This window comes from Myripristis murdjan, chromosome 6 (assembly GCF_902150065.1).
Source record: "Myripristis murdjan chromosome 6, fMyrMur1.1, whole genome shotgun sequence".
Taxonomy (NCBI): domain Eukaryota; kingdom Metazoa; phylum Chordata; class Actinopteri; order Holocentriformes; family Holocentridae; genus Myripristis; species Myripristis murdjan.
Window position 1 is genome coordinate 9,342,948 of NC_043985.1, and position 19,884 is coordinate 9,362,831.

Sequence of the window (19,884 nt, forward strand, 5' to 3'; positions counted from 1 at the left end):
AAATTACTCTTACTACTGTTATAACTGTGTTTATGAATGAAGCGCTTACCTAAAGTGTTTTCATAAAGCTCTTGACAGGAAGGAGAAAAAAAAACCTTAATGAAATGTATTAGTGGGAAAAATAAATAAGGAGGACATCCAAGAGAAAATATGAAGGGAAGAAATATAATGCATAAAAACAATAAATGCATAATAAAATAAGATAAAAACATAAGAAGTTGCACAATAAAAAAAGTGGTAAAATAAAGAACACAATTACATAAAAGGAAGTCAATGAAAATGTGTTTTAAAAAGTGAGTTGAAGTCCAACTTGTGAGGTGAAGATGATTCTTCCTTATGAAATAAATGAAAAAAAACAAAACAAAACAACTTTCTCTTCTTGATCTCAGGCTATTAATGTCTATGCCAAACATGAACCAAATACAAGTATTATTCTAGTGTTATACTTTATGTATTGTTACAGATTCAACCAATGTAATCCATTACAGATGACAAAACAGCTGTCAGTGCATTGTGTCATCTGCAGCCACTCTTATTTTTTAACACTCTATTACCATTAACCTCTCAGAAATGTGCACACACGTGTTATATAGTGATTTTATTTGACATTGCTCCATCTGATTATATACACAACGACTCACAGGTTCAGTATGCAAAGCAACACCACATCAGCACAAACACACATCTACATTTTGTTGTCGGTTTCTGCATCTGGAATACATATCATTAAATATATTAAATGCTTTGCAGTTGAATACACGAACAGTTTGGACCCACTGGTGTGTGAAAAGTAGGGTGCCTGGTCTTTAGTCCCACAGGTGGTGACGTCACCTGCCACACACGACCAGGTACTCTTCATTTTTAGGGATCAGGCGCCACGGAGGTTTGCCTCCCTTTAATTTTATGAGGGAATGATGTGTCAGCCATTCACAGTGGCTAGGAAATTCAGAAATGCACTGGATAAATGAATTTCTCAGCAGCTGATCAGAGTTGGGGAGAGTGAGGAATGAGCTTCAGTAATCAGATTACTTTCCACAGTAACTTGATTGTTTTTAAAGTCTCATAATCAGTCATTTGTTACTTTTGAAAATGCTGCTTTCGTTACCTTTTTGTTTAAATCCATGAGGTTAAAAGGAAAATCCTGTGCGGCAACAGTGCATGACATGTTGGTATTTACTGAAGCTGACGTGGCTGCTGCTGAGCAAGATGGCCGGCAAGATGGCGGAGTGTGTAAAACATCACAGATACTGCACAGCTATCGATCTCCAGAGCTAGAAATGCTGTCGGTGTCTGCCACGCTGCTGTGCCGTTTCCTCAGCCCAGAGGGTGGCAGACGTCATGTAGTTGCTGTGCCTGTCTGTCTCAAAAAGCTCTGAATGGATTTATACGAAACTCTGTAGAAAGGTTGGCCCTGAGCCAAGGAAGGAAGAGTTGATTAAATTTTTGCCAATCAGCCAAAAGTTACAGCAAAGACAACAAGAAATACGCCCACGCTGCAGTTCACTTCATTCACCTTGGCGCTGTATTTAGTCAGCAGACAAAATGCAAGTGATTAGATGTGGAAGTGTGTTGACTCTAGTGTTCAAACTGAGATGAAATACAGGCCAAGCTTTCATAATTTCAAAGCCGATGTCAAAAGACTTGCATTTAATCATCTGCAAATGTGCTTATTTGTGGCGGTTTTCATGATATAAAATAAAATGGAGGCGAATGTCTGCTCCGCTGAGCCCACCGTCCATCTCAGATCCATCTAATTGCTGCAGATGTAATGATTTTACTGTGTGTGTGTGTGTGTGTGTGTGTGTGTAGCTGACATCCGACCGGCCGACAGGAGCCGAGACGTACCGCAGAGAGCAGATCTGTCTCCTTGGCAGAGGTCTGCATCTAACTGAGTGCATTCTCAGGTTGTTGTTGTGTCTGGCTCCTGCTGGAACAGGAAATGGGGTCCATGCAGCATGCATCCATTCACACACACACACACACACACACACACACACACACACACACACATTTAATCATTTATTTACGCCCACATTAGTAACAATATATGCAGGGACATAAATACTAAGGGCACAGACTTAAGACACACAGGCACATGATGGACAGTGTCTTTTGCCTACAGAGCAGATCAGTCACGGGTACAGGTAACAGCGTCTCTGCCATATATGACGGCTGCCAATAATCGCAGACACAGAACAGTACTTGGAGAGCCTTTTAGCTTTCTTCTTGGGCATACCAAGTAGACACAGACCTCTGACAACCAATCTGTGAACATGTCCAAGGCTGCCAAAAATAAAAACGAGTAGCCTACACCTAAAGCCGAGCTCTGAGATGGTATTTATCAGTGGTTGGTATTTTATGACCTTCGTCATAAAGGCCTCCTCTAGGCTTGAATCGAAGGTGATTGCTATCTCTAATAGAAACACTTTTCTGGACTCCTCATCAACAATGACAACATCTGGTGTATTAGCAGACAGTTGTGAAAGGCTATGTTGGTCATTACAGAGATGGAACATGGATGCATTGACACGGGTATGTGTGTGCATTTTCACTGAAACTGTGAAGTATTGTGATATGTCCTTCACGATAAGATTCACTATTCTATCATGACGTGCTATGTACATTCCTCTGTAAGCATGGCAGCCATTCAAGATATGTGACAGGGTTTCGGTGACGTGCTCTGTGGTGTGGTGCAAGCAATGAGGAGCCTGAGTGGAGGGAAACCAGATAGAGAGGTTGAGTCTTGTCGGAAGAACCTGTAATCTGCTTTTAATTGTGAATATGACAAATATGACACACACACACACACACACACACACACACACACACAATCTCACAAACACTTGGCATGACACATGTGGACCAGCGAACTGTTGGAACAGCAGAACGAGACGGCCGGACTAAACACACCTGGTGCACAAGAGTCTACAGCAAACAGGTCATACGTTATGAAAGGGGGTGTGGCTAAAGTGTAGGGGGTGGGGCAAACTGTCACCAGGGAAAGTGTCTGTGTGTGTTTGTGTATGTCTATCTGTCTGTCTGTGTGTCTTTGTGTGTGTGTCTTTCTACAAAGTTTGGCCATACTACGTGGATCTGTTCAGATGTTCTTTACTTCTTTGTTATCAAGCCATGCCAACTGCCACACCCCCTCCCTGCCAGTTCATCAGCTGTCCGCTCATGATCAGTATTTCCACAAACTCTCAACAGCAAGCTCTGTGAATCCATTTGGAAGTGTGTCTGATGGTTTGATAGGCCGCTCCCTCTGCCTCTGCTGTCCACACACAAACACCTGACCTCCACGCCACATTTCAGCCTCCCAGCAGTCCACCCACAGAGGGGTGGGGAAATATTTGTGAGCCGACTGACCAACTGTCAGAGCTGCTGGTCGTCGTATCTCAAAGTACTTCAACGAGTTACTTTTAATAAAGAGTAACTAAGTAAAGTAACCAGTTACTATTTAAGAGCAGTAACTTAATAAAGTAATAAGTTTTGCTCCAAAGTAACTTTCAGCTGATGCTAGGCTGGCAGCCGCAGCCAGAAGGTTTTAAAAGTGTTTGTGAGCAGAAGGTTTTGAATTCCCATAAAAATGTCGGCGTGGAAAGTAAAGGAACAGCACGCTGCCCTTCCTCTACAGCTGCTGCGGACGTCCCGGAGCGTCCTGAGCAGCAGCAGATCCCAGTGTGATCCAGTGAAGCATTGATAAACTTATTAGCTACGGCTGAATTTACCAGCATTTGACTGCTGGCAAGTGAAACTAAATCCCTGGCTGTTGTAATGAGACAGGGAGCCGAGGGATCGTGGCTGACCCCAGCTGACTGGCAGGCCACACTTTGAGTCTCTGTGTTCAGGCACACTTGGCCGTGGGCAGGCAGAAGGACATGGAGGAGGGAGGAACCAGGATGTCGGTGAAGATGGGCCGGTACCCCGCTGGGAGAGGGGCGGTGCTCTGCTCCAGCAGGTCCAGGATGGTCGCTCTGACGTCCCTGGAGACGTCGCCCCGGATGTCCAGCAGCACAGACACGTGCTCGTCACTGAGGAGACACATCAGACCCTGTTCAGCAGCGATCCCTAGCCGAGTCTGACTGCACGGGTAAGCTGAGTCTGATTTATGATATTTATTTATTTCAGAAGACTTCCTACACTCTCAAAAAGTGACGTCAACAGGCTGTTAAAATCAAAAATCCAGCCTTCAAGCTTAGCATGTTTAGGCTCATGCTGGTCCCCTGTGATTATTTAACATTGACTTCTTAATTACAATTTTGTAATATTATCTACCGGACTTTGCAGAGGTTATTTGGCTTTACCTCTCTCACCAGATATTGGGTAAGGTGACCAATAGCACAAAAACCCAAAAGGTTGATGTAGTCCTGTACACTGCTATCCTGAGGCCAGGTTTTTAGGTATGGCAGTATTGATGCACAACACAAATAAGAATTCAGACTGTGAGATTTTACGAGCAGGGGTTACCTTATGTCAGGATATTTTGCGGCCAGTCCGGACACCTCCAGAGTGAGCATGTTGGCGTCTTTGAGTCGGATGAAGTCGGCGAGGACCGGCAGTAAGGCCAAAGGGTTCACTTCTGGCACCGACCCCTCACCTTCCTACACAGACAGACGGGCGCACACAAGAATCTGCCTGATGTGAGTCTTTCAGGGCAGATGTTGTTTTTGTATTAAAGCCACCACGAAATATGCAAAAGTGGCCAGAAAAGTTGGAGCGCAGTCAAGAAGTCGAGCTTCAAGTCACCAGCACTCAAGTCCAAGTCTGAGTCATTAGACTACAAGTCAAAGTACGAGTCTGTCATAAAACAAGCAAAACTAGGAAGCACCCAGTAGAGCACACACCACCGCCAAGACTGTGCAACTGTCAAGATCTGTCAGTTCCATATGTTGGATATTCACCGAAAGTGAATTACACCCAACGCCACAGCCCCCTTTGGCCAACTGGTGTGAAGAGCCAATCAGCACACGACCAACACGACCAACCTTTCTGCAAAGTTTCATGCAAACTCGCTCATAACGTACAGAGATATCCTGCTACAGACAAAATAGTTTCTCAAATGCACAAACAAAGAGCCAAGATCAAAGTTTAGTCACTCTCTCTTGTGTGAAGTTGTATATTAGCTGGGAATATGTTTTGTCAAAGCTTCTGAAATTTATGGAGAACTACGATCCAAACTCCAGGTTGTGTTAAGTTGCCTGTTGGCTGGTGTGTGCCACTTTGAGAATTTAGGATACCTCTAACTTAAGCTGGACTAATTTAAGACTAATCACAATAAATCTTTAGTTATCTAACCTTTAAAGTCCAAATTGTGTATGTAAGGTTTATTTAATATTTAATAATAAATCATAAATAAATGATGATTAAGTCCACCTCAAGTCTGGGGTCGTCATGGTCGGTTGTGTGGGCGAGTCCGAGTCATTGCAGGGCAAGGCCAAGCCAAGTCCAAGTCTGGGAAATATTGGACTTGAATCAGAGTATTTACACCACCTTAAACACAAACACTGAGATGAGGCCACTTTGTTAAAGAGAATTTTTTTGAAACATGGCAGACAAGATGAACAAACATTTGGTCACACTTGCTGCGGATAAATCAAGAAACAAACTCCCGTTCTGACCAGGCCGTGGAAGATCTCTCTGAACTGCTGGTCGTCCTGGATGATCCGCTGGGCCAGCTGCCGCCTCTCCTCAGCGCTGCGACACACCAGCCTCTTCTGGATCAGAGCCCTGACGTACTCCACCACCAGCAGCCACTGGGACTCCTCCTGCAGACGCTGTGGGGAAGTGGTGGTTGACATACGTGGGACTCAGGAGGCATAGAGGCTTACACACTGGAATAACATCAGTATATCACTTTGTGTTGAGCCAACAGTCACCCTTAGCTTCACAGGGCTTCAGTCTGCCGCTACTAAGGAAAACCTGTGGTTCTCTCTCAGGTTTAACTCAACCAATGAGATTATTTCTGCCTCGAAAGAAACGTGAGCTAAAGTAAAACTCAGATGTGCATGGTGCAGATACAGAACACACGACAAAAACAGTGCAAAGCTGTGTGACCTGCCGGCAGGGCGGCCGCACCCGACCGTACAGGTCCAGGTGACGCTCCAGGACCTGGCAGAGTTTGGGAGTGGGGTCGCCCTGGACCAGCCAGGATCGGGTCAGCAGGCCTTGGAGAAAGGGCTGAAGGTCCAGCAGGAGTTGATCCATCACCAGGCGACAGGCCCGTCTCACCGCCCGGTCCAGAGCTGCCAGCGGGTTGGGGGGCGTCCGGGAGAACTGGCCTGCTGACCGGGACGACCGCTGCTGCTGCAGGCTCTCTGTGGACGTCCTGGACGAGAGGAAGGGGAGAGAGAGAGTGGATGTTGATGTCACTTAAACTATGATCTGTTCTCTGTCTTACCCACAGTTTAGCCCTGGAGCAATAACCAGCTAAACTATCTGTCTCCAGCACTCTGCTGTAATCTTACTTGAGGATGATGCAGTTACTGATGGATGCCAGCAGGTAGTGGAGGTAGAACTTGTTTTTGTTGTTGCTTGGATCTCTGCGATGCTCCTTCCCAAACTCCACCAGAGCCTCGCGAAACCTGGGAGGGGAAGACACATAATAAGGGAATGATGAAAATGAATGACACAGTAAAAAACCAATTTGATATAGTGGAATTAAGATTATATTAGAAACAACAGGCACACACACACACCTGTTTAGGAGGTTCTCCATTTCATACAGTCCCATCTGTATGGTCCCATCTCGGAGGGATTCTCCGATCATCAGAGCCACTCGTGCGTTCTCCTCGAGCATCTACCAGACCGAAACACAACCACAATGTTTACTAGCCACTTTAACACTTTTAAAGGTATATTAACCCTCTGAAACCTGAATGAAATTCACTTCATTTCTTGAAAAAATATATCTATATAAAAAAAAAACACCAACTTGGCCTATGAAGATGTGACTTTTCTTTATTTGTCAAAAACCCAAATCAAGTATTTTTTAAAAATAATAATCAGCTAAATTTCTCTCTGGGAGGAACTGTGGAAATTTTCAAGCTCTTTTAAACCACATTCAAGTTTCAAGCGCAAAATTTCATTGTTTGTAAAGGGAGATGTGACCTTAAATTTACTTTATGCAGCTCTTAATCAACATCCAGGTGACACATGCATGGCTTTACCTGCAGACAGTGTGAATGGTGTTTATACCTGTGTGATAATAGTGGGCAGGCTGGTCTGGTAGAAGCCTTCATGGTCTGTATCGGGCTCCTGGTCTCTCTGCCAGTCTGTCAGCTCCACCTCTAAAGCCTTGTGCATCCACTCTGACACACTCTTCTACAAAACCAGCAATATGGACACACACACACACACACACACACACACACACACACACATACACACACACACACACACACACACACACACACACACACACACACACACACACACACACAAGCCTTTATTCACCGATATACAAACTGTAGTCATCAGCAAACTTAAAATGCATTCAGACAGAGGGATTTGCCGGTGATTGTGTCAGGGCTTACCCGAACACTTTGCACATATTTGTTCTGTAGCTGATCCAGTCCCTCAAAGGAGATGAGAGGTCCCAGCTCCTCTCTCTGCATCTCCACCACCAGCTCAGGATGGCCCATCATGTCTGGGCTGCCGAAACAAAGCTATCAATATCGTCCCCAACAAGCTGAGACTTTTAACAATATAAAACCCTTTGGTGGCCCTGGGCGGCAGTGGGAGATAACTGCTCAAACGTGTTAAAGGACTTGGTGGCTGTATGTCCACAGTGAGCATGTATCTATCACAAGGTGTTTTATTCTGCCCAGTTTGGCCTTCCAGACACACTCAGATGGAATTTTCCACCTGCAAACAGGGATTTTTAAAATTTGGTGCCATTTTCACCCAGCGCCGGTGAAAACCATCCTTTCAACATCCACGCAATGCCACAAAGTTTAATGGGATGCTCGCTATATGTAAAGATTATTTTTAAAGCATTTTTACTTCATTAGACAGCAAACATGAGAAAGAAGCAGAAAAGACGGGAGACGGGGAAGACTTTGCAGAAAAGGCAATGAGCTGCATCTGAACTCAAGTGTACAGTGAGCATGACTCAGCAACTCCTGAGCAACTGTGATGTCCAGATTAATTTGATTTCACCTGAGTCGAGCAGTAAGAGCACATTGTCATCAGAGCCAAACCAAGCTGAGTCATGTCAAGTGAAACTTTCTTATCCTGAAGCAGGGAATTCAGCTGAGAGCAGGATACACACAGTCAGTTTAAAACAAGATTCACACACGGAGACAAAAACAAAGGATAAAACACTAAAAGCCCTAAAGGTTGCAGACTCGTGCAGCTCCTCACCTGTTGTAGATGTGCAGCACCCAGTTGAGCATGGCAAAGATTTCTCCGCTCTCCAGCTCCCAGCTGCTAACCTACATGACAAAAATCAGATCTGTGATGAACAGAATGAAGCAATGAGCAACGAAAAGGTGCACACCTGTGAGTGAAATGCCTTTTTCCTCATCACGCTGTGCTATTCTGCTGTCACGATGTAGACCCTGCATACACTCTGCAGCTCATTTCTTTCAGTTTTTACTGATGTCCTACTGTTTTTTTGCTCTATTATTAAAGCTTCCACTCATCTATTCCACTGCATGTATGAGATGTACCATAATCTAATCTCTGTCTCTAATGATTAGAGATCTATAAAAGAATAGATTAGGATTGAATCTACTGTGTATTGGTTTGCTTCCTCTCTGATCGCTGACCTGTGCCAGGTGAGCATGTAAACAGCGGTGGCTGGCCCTCAGGTAGGCTCCTGTCAGCCGGTAGTGTGGCGGGACGCAGTGCTCCAGCAGGTGGCGCACTGTGGCCAGGTCAGCCATGATGCTGTGCTGGAGAGCGGAGAGGTGGCCCGCCAGCCCCGGACCACGAGTGTGCAGGTAGGACACACTGCGAAAGCGAGCAGAAACCGCCTCCTCTAACACCTGGCAGGTACGGAAGAGGGACAAGAAACAGTTGTGGCGCACAGCAACACAGACGCAGGTACAGCTGTGCTCAGGATGTGGGACAGCTGCAGGCTTGTCTTAACTTAACTTGGCGTCTCTGTCTAAACAGTCCATTTCCTGAACATCAGACATTCAGCAGACATTTGGTAGAATCCAACCAAAAATAAGTGCAGGGCCTCAGTGCCATTACAGTAGTGTCATGACCCAAGAATGACCATGCCAGAGGTATTTGCTTGAAACGTTTTTTTTTTTTTTTTTTTTTTAATGGATGGAGGCGCTCTGCAACTGAAGGAAAGCAGAGCAAACGTTGGTGAAGCTACAGTAAGCATTGGCCATACAGTGGTCCCTCACTATAACGCGGTTCACCTTTCGTGGCCTCGCAGTTTTGCAGATTTTTTTTAGTGCAATTTTGCATGCTTTTTTTTTTTTTTTTTTTTTTTTTTTTTTTTACAGCGCATTGTGTTCTGCATACTGATTGGCTAAGGGAGAGCCCGCGCATTGTGTTCTGCGTCCTGATTGGTTAGGGACTGTAGACCATTGTCAATCAATCTCCTCCGTGCCGGGAGGTTTTGATCTTTGGTTTCATTCTATAGTACTGGACTTATTTTTCTATGAAGGTTCTTTGAGAGTGTTTAAACAAGAGAGAAAAGTGAGAAAATGTTAATGCCTGTCTGAGAAAGGTGTATAAAGTGTGTAGTGAGGGGTTTTACAGCCTTAAACATCTATAATAACTGTAAAAAATAAAGCTGACTACGGATTTCGCCTATTGCGGGTTATTTTTAGAACGTAACTCCCGTGATAAACAAGGGACCACTGTATAGCTGCTCTCTGCTTGGGCACGTGTACAGGTGTCTTGGTAATGGTAAATAAGACGCTCTGGAACTTTATTGATGTCAGAATCCAAAGTCATGTCCTTGTTAGCAAAGGTCCGTCCTGTCTCTGTTCGACATCGGCGTTCAGAAAGTAACCTCATCAAGAGGAGGGCGAGATTTTGATCAAAAGCTTGTCCAGCGAGAGGCGTTTTGGATATCTTATTTACACACACTTGCACCTTCTGGCTTGAATACTGAACTTGATTTTAGACCTCTCTTCCAGGCTGATATTCTTTTCATTTGTTTTTCTTTTCTCTGGAACTCTGTGCACAGGAGGGCAGATGTGAATATGTGAATGTGAATATGTAGTTGATACGGCACACTGTTAAGCAGACTCACTGAACTACAGCGTACTCTGTGGCCTCTGCCTTCACCCTGATGAGGGCAGGGGGCTAAACATGTTGATCCCCACGGAGTCCCATAAATTACTTTTTAACTGCAAGAGAGAAGTGTGTGGTCTTCACTACCTTTTTTCAGCAAAGGCCCAAGTCACAGCAGTGTGACTTGGACTCGGTGAAGAGATTATGGAACATCCTGATGAATACGGGATGAAATTCAGCGCCTGGAGCAGTTGATATACTGACCTGGAAGAAGCGTCGTCTCCAGCAGCGGGGTCTCCCGGGGGGCAGGGGTCGGCCATGGCCCCTGCCCTGCCCTCGCTCCTCCAGCAGGGCTTCGTCGAGAGCCTCCTCGCGCTCCACGATCCTAACCGCCGACACAAAAGGCGTAGGGTTTTGTCGTGCCAGAGCCAAACTGCTGCTCACCACCGCCCACAACTCCTTGCCTGAAGGGAAGAAAATTGCATGTCGCCCCAAATTCTGCCATGACAACTTCAGGTTTGGTGGGTGTCACTTGTGTTTGACAAGGTGTAGAGCTCAGCCAACTCCAAATCTGATCTGGATGTACATGAGTGATACTTAGACTTTACTATAGTTTATTTTTTGTTAATTTGGTTAATTATAATCCTGGTGTGCCTTATAAAATCCTTGGATTCTATTACTTCAATCGGTTTGGGCCCCAGAATTGTAAAAAGCTCCCCTGCAATCTGTAACATCCTCTTACCCAGTGCCTCTACCAGTCGACCAACGCCAGAGAAATATTTGGTCACGAGCTCCTCGTCCTCGGGGCTGAGGGCACTCCCCGCCGTCCCAGCATTCCCTGCTTCTCCCTGGAGCTGCCAGAGGATGTCGTCCTGCCAGCGCTCCAGATCCATGAGCCGGGCGTGGGCCTCCAGGAGCCGCCGGGACTCCACCAGGCGCTCCGTCTCCAGCACCATGCCACGCACTGGCAGGGACATGGAGCAGGACACACATAATATTATCATCCTAAATTACAAAGTGGAGCTGCAAAGAGAGCAGCCACACATTCAACCCATTTGCCCACATTACAGTTCTTGTATTGGGTTTTATCACTTACAGGAAATCTGTACAGAAAGTGACAAATTAAAACAACAGCGACTGAACATCCTCGCCTCCTTCACCCCACCACACACTCAGAAGAGGACATTTATTTCACTGATAAGCCGGGTTTTTTTTCTGGATAATTAAGTCCTTCAAACTTTCAGAAACCTAAGGAATTATCTCTTGCTGCCACTTGGGACCACCAAAGTGTGAAGTTACCTGGTGCTGCTTTGACAAAAAGGGGTCGATATTGTGCCACAAAATTGTTATTTATGACTGCACCATAGTAAAGCCCCCTCTGGCACTGTACTGAGGCTGAAAACTGTCCTGTAGCACCATGCTGAAAAAAAACCCAAACATCTAAAGACAGTATGAACCAGGATGGGATTGGGAGATTGTCTTTCTTAGACATATTTTTTTGTTTAAGCAGAGTGTTCGGGCGGGACATGATGTGGGGATTTGGGCTGATGGGTGTGGTGGGCTCACCAGAGTAAAGCCGTGGCAGGTTGCTGACAGCAGCAAGGAGCTGGCAGTGGTGGAAAGAGATTTCCCTCAGCGTCTCCAGAGACTTGACCCCGTCTGCGTTTCGTCGGGCCTCCAGTCCGGCCTTCCTCAGCGCGTGGGACACCTCCTCCAGCTCCGTCCTGGCCTCCCGCAGCTGCTGCAGACCCCAGCCCACCCCCTCCAGGTACGACTGCACCACAGACTGAAAGGAAATGTTGTGTTGGTGGATCACTGAGCAATAACAACGACCAGTAGAGATTTCTTCTTGCCATTCACCCATCTGCAATTTTACAGCCCCACTCTGAGATTAAAGATCAGCTGCCTGGATTTGGAAATAAAAAAAAAATCCAATTGCTGATTTAAAGCAAAGTTGTACTTTGGTAGAGTGTTGGCTTGTTGGCCGTGATATCAGCCCACATGGTGGTGAAATATCCTCATGACTTACTGTGTGCTCTCCTGGGTTGATTCCTGTGTTTGTGCCAGTATAAAAAAACATGTCCTGGTACGCATTTGATGAGAAAATAAAAGTCTCTTTATTTCCCTAGACGAATAGGAAAGTAGATATGGCAGGCAGCATCTTTAGGAAATTTTCACATTATAATATTGCACCAGGAAGAAATAACTTGATGGTACTTTTACAAATAATTATAATTACATGATAAAAATGGCTACAGGGACTTTTAAAAAAAAAATATATTGGCATGACGTACTTTGTGCCGTGTTTATTTCTGTTGCTGTTGTGCTGTGCTTTGAGAGTGAAAGTGGAGTGGAAGTGAACAAGTCCAGTGTTGTGGAGGATCAGCCCCATCACGTCCAGGTAACTCCACAACCCAACACCCAACCACAGGCCAGTTTTATTCAGTGAGAAAGACCAACATGTCTTCTCCCAGAGGGGCCAGCTTCTGTCATCAGGGAGTCACGTCAGTATCTCAGATTATGTGGTCAAAAAATCCAGCCTTCCTCCCACCCAGCTGCTCAGTTTGCAGCAGCTGAACAAACACAGCTCAGAGAGCATTTGCATAGTAAAGAGACAAACTAAGTCAACTTGGGAAACTGTTTTGATCTGATATGGAGTTCATATGTACAGCATCGGTAAATGGGCTCCCTGTCTGTGATGTATCATGGAGACAGCAGGTGCTGCGTGTGACGTCCATATTAATGGATGTGAAATTTCCTGGATGCAACCATTTACCCAGCCACGAGATAAATCAGAGTCGTGCTGGATCTCGTGTGTTTTGATGTGTGTGTGTGTGTGTGTGTGTGTGTGTTTGAACCTTGAGTCTGGAGTGGATGGAGGTCGTCCTCTGGCTCTCTCGCTTCCTGTACTGGCTCAGTCTCTCCAGGTGCTCAGGCCGACAGAAAACCCCCGATGCCCACTTGAGGGCAGCGCCCCGGGCCAGATGCTCGGCCTGCTCCACCTCTGGCCACACCGCAACCGGCAACCCTGCATCTGCCGGTAAGACACAAGGACAGAGGACGTGGGTGACATTTTTAAGAAATGCTGAAGTTCAGCTTGGCCATAAGTGATGAATACGCTGTTTTTTGACTGAATAGTGTTGTTAATACCTGGGGATTCACAAATGTATGAAAAGGCATATTTGGTGTTTTAATTCTATGAACACTTCTTGGAAGCAGAACCGCTGAAGGCAAAACTATCCTCACTGAGTGTGTTCAACCTCAATGGGTGGAGCCACAGACCCTAATTTTTTTCTGGTTAAAGGAACAGGCCAACCAAAATGTAAAAAAAAAAAGAAGCTATTTTCCCATTTACCCTTGCATGAACGCTGGCAAATAGTATCTATCGACCCCAAATATGTACGATTAAGAGGTGGACGGACAGAGTTTGCCAGTGTTCTTTGGCAGGAAATAACTCCCAGTGAAGCTCTTCACCTTAGGCCTGTGAATTATGTCTGGTATCCATGTCATTATTTTTGGAAAGAGCTTTTGCTGTTGAAATTTTAAAGTGCACGTTTTTGACGACTTGACATTTACTAACAAAAACCTGCCCAGCTGATGGGTTGCTGGGAGCTGGGAAGGATGGCAGCGGCTTGGAAACGTCACCAAATCGCACAGAAGCTATCTGGACCCATAAAACCATGTGGACACCGGGGGCAGGAGGTGGGCAAGTCCAGCAGTTACACCGATCAGCTGCTTATATGGATCAAACAGCTTGAGACAGAATCATTCATATAGCCCACAAATACTGTTTAAATAATTTGCTTATTGTATTCACATAGCACGTTTACAGTGCAGTGTTCATTTTGGGTGTGATCATACATGAAAATATATCAAGGAAAAAAAATCCAAGGCAATTCTACTTTGGTTTTTTGTTATCTTTCCTTTCTTTTTTTTTTTTAAGAAATGCACTCAAAATACCACCGAGAAGCTGTTGCTGAGTATTTACCCACTGATGTTACTGTGTTGGCAAACAGCTCAATACTGTTTTAGGCTCTAGCCTGGTTATAATTTAACTAAATTTTATCTTCTGTACTGTAACATACTTGAACTATAAAGTCATTTAATTTGTAATTTGGGAAGTATTCAAAACAGCTGTACTGTACTGTGAAACAGTCAGTAAAATTCAGTAAATAGCGAACCTGTCTGTTTAATTATTCATGTCAAAAATTTACAAATGGTAATTAGAAACTGGATGAGTGCAGATCTCCGCCAGGCGTGTCTCCCCTGTGCTCGGCCTTCGGTCTGATTCTGCACTCAGCTGCATTTCTCAGAGGGTTTGAATCACCACGACCACGAGAGGTCCTCCATCATACTATCATAACAAATAAAACCCCAAAACATTATGATAATCATCCACTTATCATAATCGATGCAGCCTGGACAGACATGATCGCTTTAAGCAGTTTCCACTGTATATATAACTGTGTCTTTAAGTCATGTTTGACTGAAGATGTGAGAGGTGGAAACTAACATTATGAAGCCTTTCAGTCTCTCTGCCCTGAACAGAATGCCATGTGTCCACGCTGAGGTGTTCAGGCTAGCTGGTCTGCTGAGCTGCTCTTCCTGTGGTTCACAGCAGCTGCTCTGCTGACAGTCGGGGTTCATGGATGCCACGGTCGAGGGTGAATGAAGAGGCCAATCCATTCATGTTTAGTATTAGTTCTCTGCTTCTTCGGTTTTGCCCACTGAGCTTTGACTCAGCCAATGAATCTGTTCTCCCCCCAGAGCAGCTCTGCCTCCCAGAAATCTTTGTAGAATTGAAAAGCCAATTTGTTTCCATAAGGTTTTAAAGGACCATACCAGTGAATTTGAATATTTGGCCCATTTACTACAATGTCTCATATTTTACACTGCAGCAAACCTTTATGCAAATCATATGGAGTTACTGAAGATTTCACAACATGTCATCAAAATGCCTCAATTTTCTAATTTAGAGTTTCTGGTTAGCCGCCTTATAGTGTTCTGCCTCAGCGGTGAACAAAATCCTCAGCATTCAGAAACAGCTGATCATTGGCTGTGAGAAGCAAAACGTTTCCCTGGAGACTATTTTCCCTGGCGGAGGAGGAGGTGGGAGCGTTTCAGTTTGAAAAAGTCCTGAAAACACACCAGTGCTGCTGCTTTTAGGAAAACTCATGTTGAGGACTTTATTCCGCTGATGGAAAACTGGAGTGAAGAAAGTCTGAAGGCTCTGAAATTTCTGTAACCGGCCTCTATTGAAATCTATAAACACACCTTCCTTTTTTTGATTAATCCCACAGTCGTGGCCACGGCAGCATTTCAACGCAGATGCACAAATTGCTCTAGTCCAAATGAGCCATGTGGGAATATTGTTGTAGTGGTGCATTACTGTTTTGAGTGAATTGAAGAGAAATTAAACTATTTCTACCATTTTGCTGGGGAACCATTTATACCCTCTTTAAGACCCCTGGGTGGTCCTGGGAAGCCAGCTCAGAGCGACTACTGCAGCCACTGCCCTTCACCCTGGGTTTCTCCAACTCGGCAATTTCTGTCCCAAATTTAAGGCAAAATGCTTTCTTCAAAAAGTTTCCTCTTCACGAGTCCCTTAAAAATATCAGCCATGTAAATGATCATTTGAGCTTAAGCAAAACCTCGACCAGGCAGGCAGGCAGTCTGCCGTGCAGCCGTAAGGGTCACATGACAAAGTGACTCTATTTGAATGACACATCTTAATTGGTCTTAACTGAATAATGTGCTGGTTAGTGACTCAGCACAGAGTAATGTGCTGTGCTGGTGATTCAGAGCATTTTTTCTATCTGTGTGTGTGTGTGTGTGTGTGTGTGTGTGTGTGAGCTCGTTCATCCAGCATTTTGTAGTGGGGGCATTAGTTTATAATGTTAGGATGCCAGTTACTGTCACACTCACCGGTTAAACATGTTTTGTTCAGAGTTCAGGACTTAGTGTTTGGCAGATGACTGCAGTCAACCAGAGGTCCTCCCAAGTTTAGCGATTCCTGACTGTGTGTATGAGACTGTGTGTGTGTACACATGTATGCATGTCTCAATTACACAAACAGGGCTGTCTCTGTCTCAGGGGTGGTCATGGGACACTCAGCTATCTCCTACTAAGACAAAATATGAGCCTTGAATATGTCATCATCAGCAGTTCTGCCAAACAATAAACCAGAGAGCTCACTTTCAGAGACGAGATGAACCCAGTGCAGCTTCATGGCCCAAACACACAGCATACCAGCAGAGAGGAAAGCCTAGCAGGTTTATCTGCTGCAGAGGTTTTGAATCATGGGATGTCAATTCCCCCCCTCTAATGGTACACTTATCAGTGACCTGAGCTGCTGTGGGTGCGATGAAAAGCACGCAGACTCTCGGGCCACCTTGACAAACACTCAGACAGCTCACCTGGGCAGCTCCGACGGGCTCTATCAGCACTGTGGGCCAGTCGCAATAAAACAGTCACAACAAAATGGCAAGACTGAGCCAATCTGCTGCCAAACGAAGGCACTTCTATTATGGTTCAAACTGCAATTTAACATTTTGTACCAGTAGTCAATTTTCATGTCCAAAAATGACAAAAAGTTCAGTGTGTCCCGCAGACTCTTGTTCCTGTCACAGCGTTTAGATCACGGTGGAACAATAAAGGCTCAACAATCAAGGAAATCTGTATCATCCCTGAGGGCAAGCTGTTGTACAGGCAGCAGGACCACACAACCACCACACAAACAATAACTAAATATAACATAAAAACACGCTGAGATGTCTTAAAAGGCCATAGTTACACAGACTAGATAAAAAAAAATATATACATAAACTGATAAAAGTCTCAGTTGAAACCCAAATATGTGAGATTCTTGAGGGGTGAATTGTGGGGAAACTGTGGAATCCTTTACAGCTTTTAAATGAAGAATCACTTTACACAAACACACACTAAACCTTATCAAACAATACAATGAACGAATACATATGCAAAGAAAATGATGTATACTATATGGGCAACACGGTTTAGTTTTCTGTAAGAATGAATTTACACACATACGATTTAATAAGAGCCCAGCGTTGGCCTGCATGTCATGTCCCGTCCATCAGATCTGGACGGGACAGACTCTGAGGAGTTCACTGACATTCATTTGTCTCTCAGAGGAGCAACACTGCACTCATGTCCTGCTTTGTTTAGTCTCCAGCTGTTGAGACACTGGGAGAAGTGGGTGTTGGTCTTCCAGCAGAGTTGTCAGCATGTAAACACTGTCTGTTCATGTGTGTGTGTGTGTGTGTGTGTGTGTGTCCATCTGCCCCCTTACCTTCTGGTTTGTCACCACCATTACTGCGAGCCCCGGCTGACATTGAAGTTGAGTTTTCAGACGCCTGCCTGTCTGTCGAGTGTCCTCTTCCCTGAGGGCCGGTGCTGAGGGCGGCCGGGGTGCAGCAGCTCTGACACAGCCGGCTGCAGCCACAGGAGAAGAAGAGGAGGAGGAAGGAGGAGGAGGAGGAGGTGAAGAAGAAGAAGAAGGAGAAAGGGTATAGGAGAGAGGGCACATATCCATTCTACTGATGGCTTTCCTCTTTTCCCTCACACACACTCTCTCTCCCAGACACATCCTCTACTGAGAGGCCGGCAGGAAGGGAGGGCGCTGGGGCGGGGGGTGTGGGGTGGTGTTAAAAGGGAAGAGGGGGAGGCACAAGGACTGGGAGGAGGGACCACGGGGCAGGGATAGGGAGGGTACGGGGAGATATGCTGTGTTCATGTCCTGCGTGGGACTTGGTAAATATGAGCTTCCTATTAGAAAACACTGCTCACCTCTACAACTCAGTGCCTGGTGATGAATCTTGGGGGGAAAAAAAAAGAAATGTAATCATATTCTGTCAAAGGTTGGGATCACAAATCACAGAATCACATGACAGGATATGGCTATTTACTGGCGTTTGAAAAAGAAGCTGATGAGGAGCAGCCAAAGAAAATGTCATGTCACTAATCCTAGTAGACTTTTGTGTGTGTGTGTGTGGGGGTTCTCCCACAGGTCATGAACACAACACTGGGGAGCGGGGGAGAGGGGAGGGAACGAGAGACACAATCCAGATGGGAGAGAGAGAGAGAGAGAGAGAGAGGAAGAGAGAGAGAGCACAAAGTGAACCTGGAGTTCCATGGAAGCACTTGAGAGTCTGAGAGCTTCTGTGATCAATAAGGACAAACCAATTAAACACACGCCTACAAGGAGAAACTGTGTATAATGTATAAGTCAGTTTAGTGAAACCCACAGCAAAGGAAGCACAAGAATGGCCAAGGGGTGATGCGATTAAAATGACCTCACCTGTCCCCTGCCCTGGCCGGACAGTCGTCCAGCAGCAGGCAGTAAACGCTGCTGCAGGACCAAAATCCTGTTTCTCCTGTAAACTGGAGGAAGCACAGCTGACTGCAGTGAACTCGTCTGATCCTCTGCAGCTGTTCAGCCAGCGCGGGCTACTAGCTCGGAGGGAGGCTGTTTGTTTGCAGAAAGGTCCAGCATCACCGTCACCACCCTGTTCGTGCTCCCCAGACCTCCTCAGGACCCAGAGCGGAGCGGCCCAAGTGGCCCTGAGGCTGCAGCCAGCACAAACACTGTCCGGGTGGGGGTGCAGGCGGGGGACAGAGGGACATTACTCCTCTGTTCTGCACTTTCAGATTCCTCATCTACAGTCATATATGTGTCCATGTCCTCTTGAACTGATCTAAGTTCTTGGGAGAGTGTTGGATTCGAGTGTTGGATGTGAGTCCACATGGTGGTAAATCTCCTCATTAGTTGCTCCAAGTTCATTTGAGCTGCTAATCCATAATACTGCATTTCTATCTGTCCTTTCACTTCTGCAGTGCAGCAGAACCATGTGAGCGCATAAACTAACAGAAGACAGGACCTCGTGTGTTTCAGATACATATGATCCTCTGTAACTCAGACGGCTTTGAAGCTGCTGCCAGGTTTGTTTTCACTTTCACCGAGCCAGGCTAACGACTCCCATATACTTCAAGTGTTTATGCTAAGCTAACATGAAATGTTATATAGGAGCTGAACCACTGACACAACCTCTTGTGTCAAAAAAGGGGATTTTGCCCAAAATGTTAGAATATTCCTTTAACCATCCTAATGAGAGATTTTAATCAGACACCACTATGATCTCAGTGCCGTTACAGAGGCTTTTCCACCTGGCAAAGCAACACATATCAGAGGAAAACACAGAATATCTTGAATTTAGATAAGACATGCACTCATGTATGAATGTGTGAGGAAACTGAAAGTCTTCTCACAGACAACCAGTGAAGAACTGATCAATGAGTCGATAAATATGTAATCAAACTGCATCATAACCATCATATCAACACTGACTTGGCCAGACCTGATTTTTAAGTAACAGCCAGTATTGGCCCCGTATATCCATCACATCACGGTTTGTTAGTTGTGTCTTTGCTTGTCTAGTGATGCCCGCAGAGCCAGTTTCCTCACCCCAGCAGCCTTTTGTCTCTGTGCCTCACACACACAGACACACACACAGAGACATACACAGCTTCCTCCAGAGCCATGTAAGGAACAGAGCCGAGGTTCACACAGCAGGATGTTGTGTGTATTCCTGTCAGGGCGGGACCACATAACCTGCCATTCTCATCTGTCACATTGATGTGTGTGTGTGTGTGTGTGTGTGTGTG

The 19,884-nt window shown here is 45.4% G+C and overlaps 1 protein-coding gene across 1 annotated transcript; it reads right to left on the reverse strand.

Moving 5' to 3' along the window:
• Positions 1–2,009: 2,009 nt before the first annotated feature.
• exoc3l1 (exocyst complex component 3-like 1) lies at positions 2,010–17,832 on the reverse strand. Its single transcript, XM_030054713.1, has 15 exons — positions 17,513–17,832; positions 13,059–13,234; positions 11,767–11,986; positions 10,943–11,164; positions 10,465–10,664; positions 8,769–8,987; positions 8,362–8,432; positions 7,533–7,650; positions 7,195–7,320; positions 6,696–6,796; positions 6,465–6,581; positions 6,055–6,325; positions 5,619–5,774; positions 4,468–4,601; positions 2,010–4,031 (listed from the first exon to the last, which is right to left on the reverse strand). The coding sequence occupies exons 1-15, from the start codon at positions 17,553–17,555 to the stop codon at positions 3,845–3,847; spliced, it is 2,361 nt and encodes a 786-aa protein (XP_029910573.1). The 5' UTR covers positions 17,556–17,832; the 3' UTR covers positions 2,010–3,844.
• Between the last annotated feature and the right edge of the window lie 2,052 nt (positions 17,833–19,884).

Bases quoted from the DNA above. Each gene is read 5' to 3' on its own strand.
- exoc3l1 (XM_030054713.1), bottom strand. From the start codon at position 17,555: ATGTCAGCCGGGGCTCGCAGTAATGGTGGTGACAAACCAGAAG. The intron at 10,665-10,942 runs GTAAGAGGATGT...TCTTCCCTTCAG, and splicing joins TCGACTGGTAGAGGCACTGG to GCAAGGAGTTGTGGGCGGTG. The intron at 6,797-7,194 runs GTATAAACACCA...TCGGTCTGGTAG, and splicing joins TGCCCACTATTATCACACAG to ATGCTCGAGGAGAACGCACG.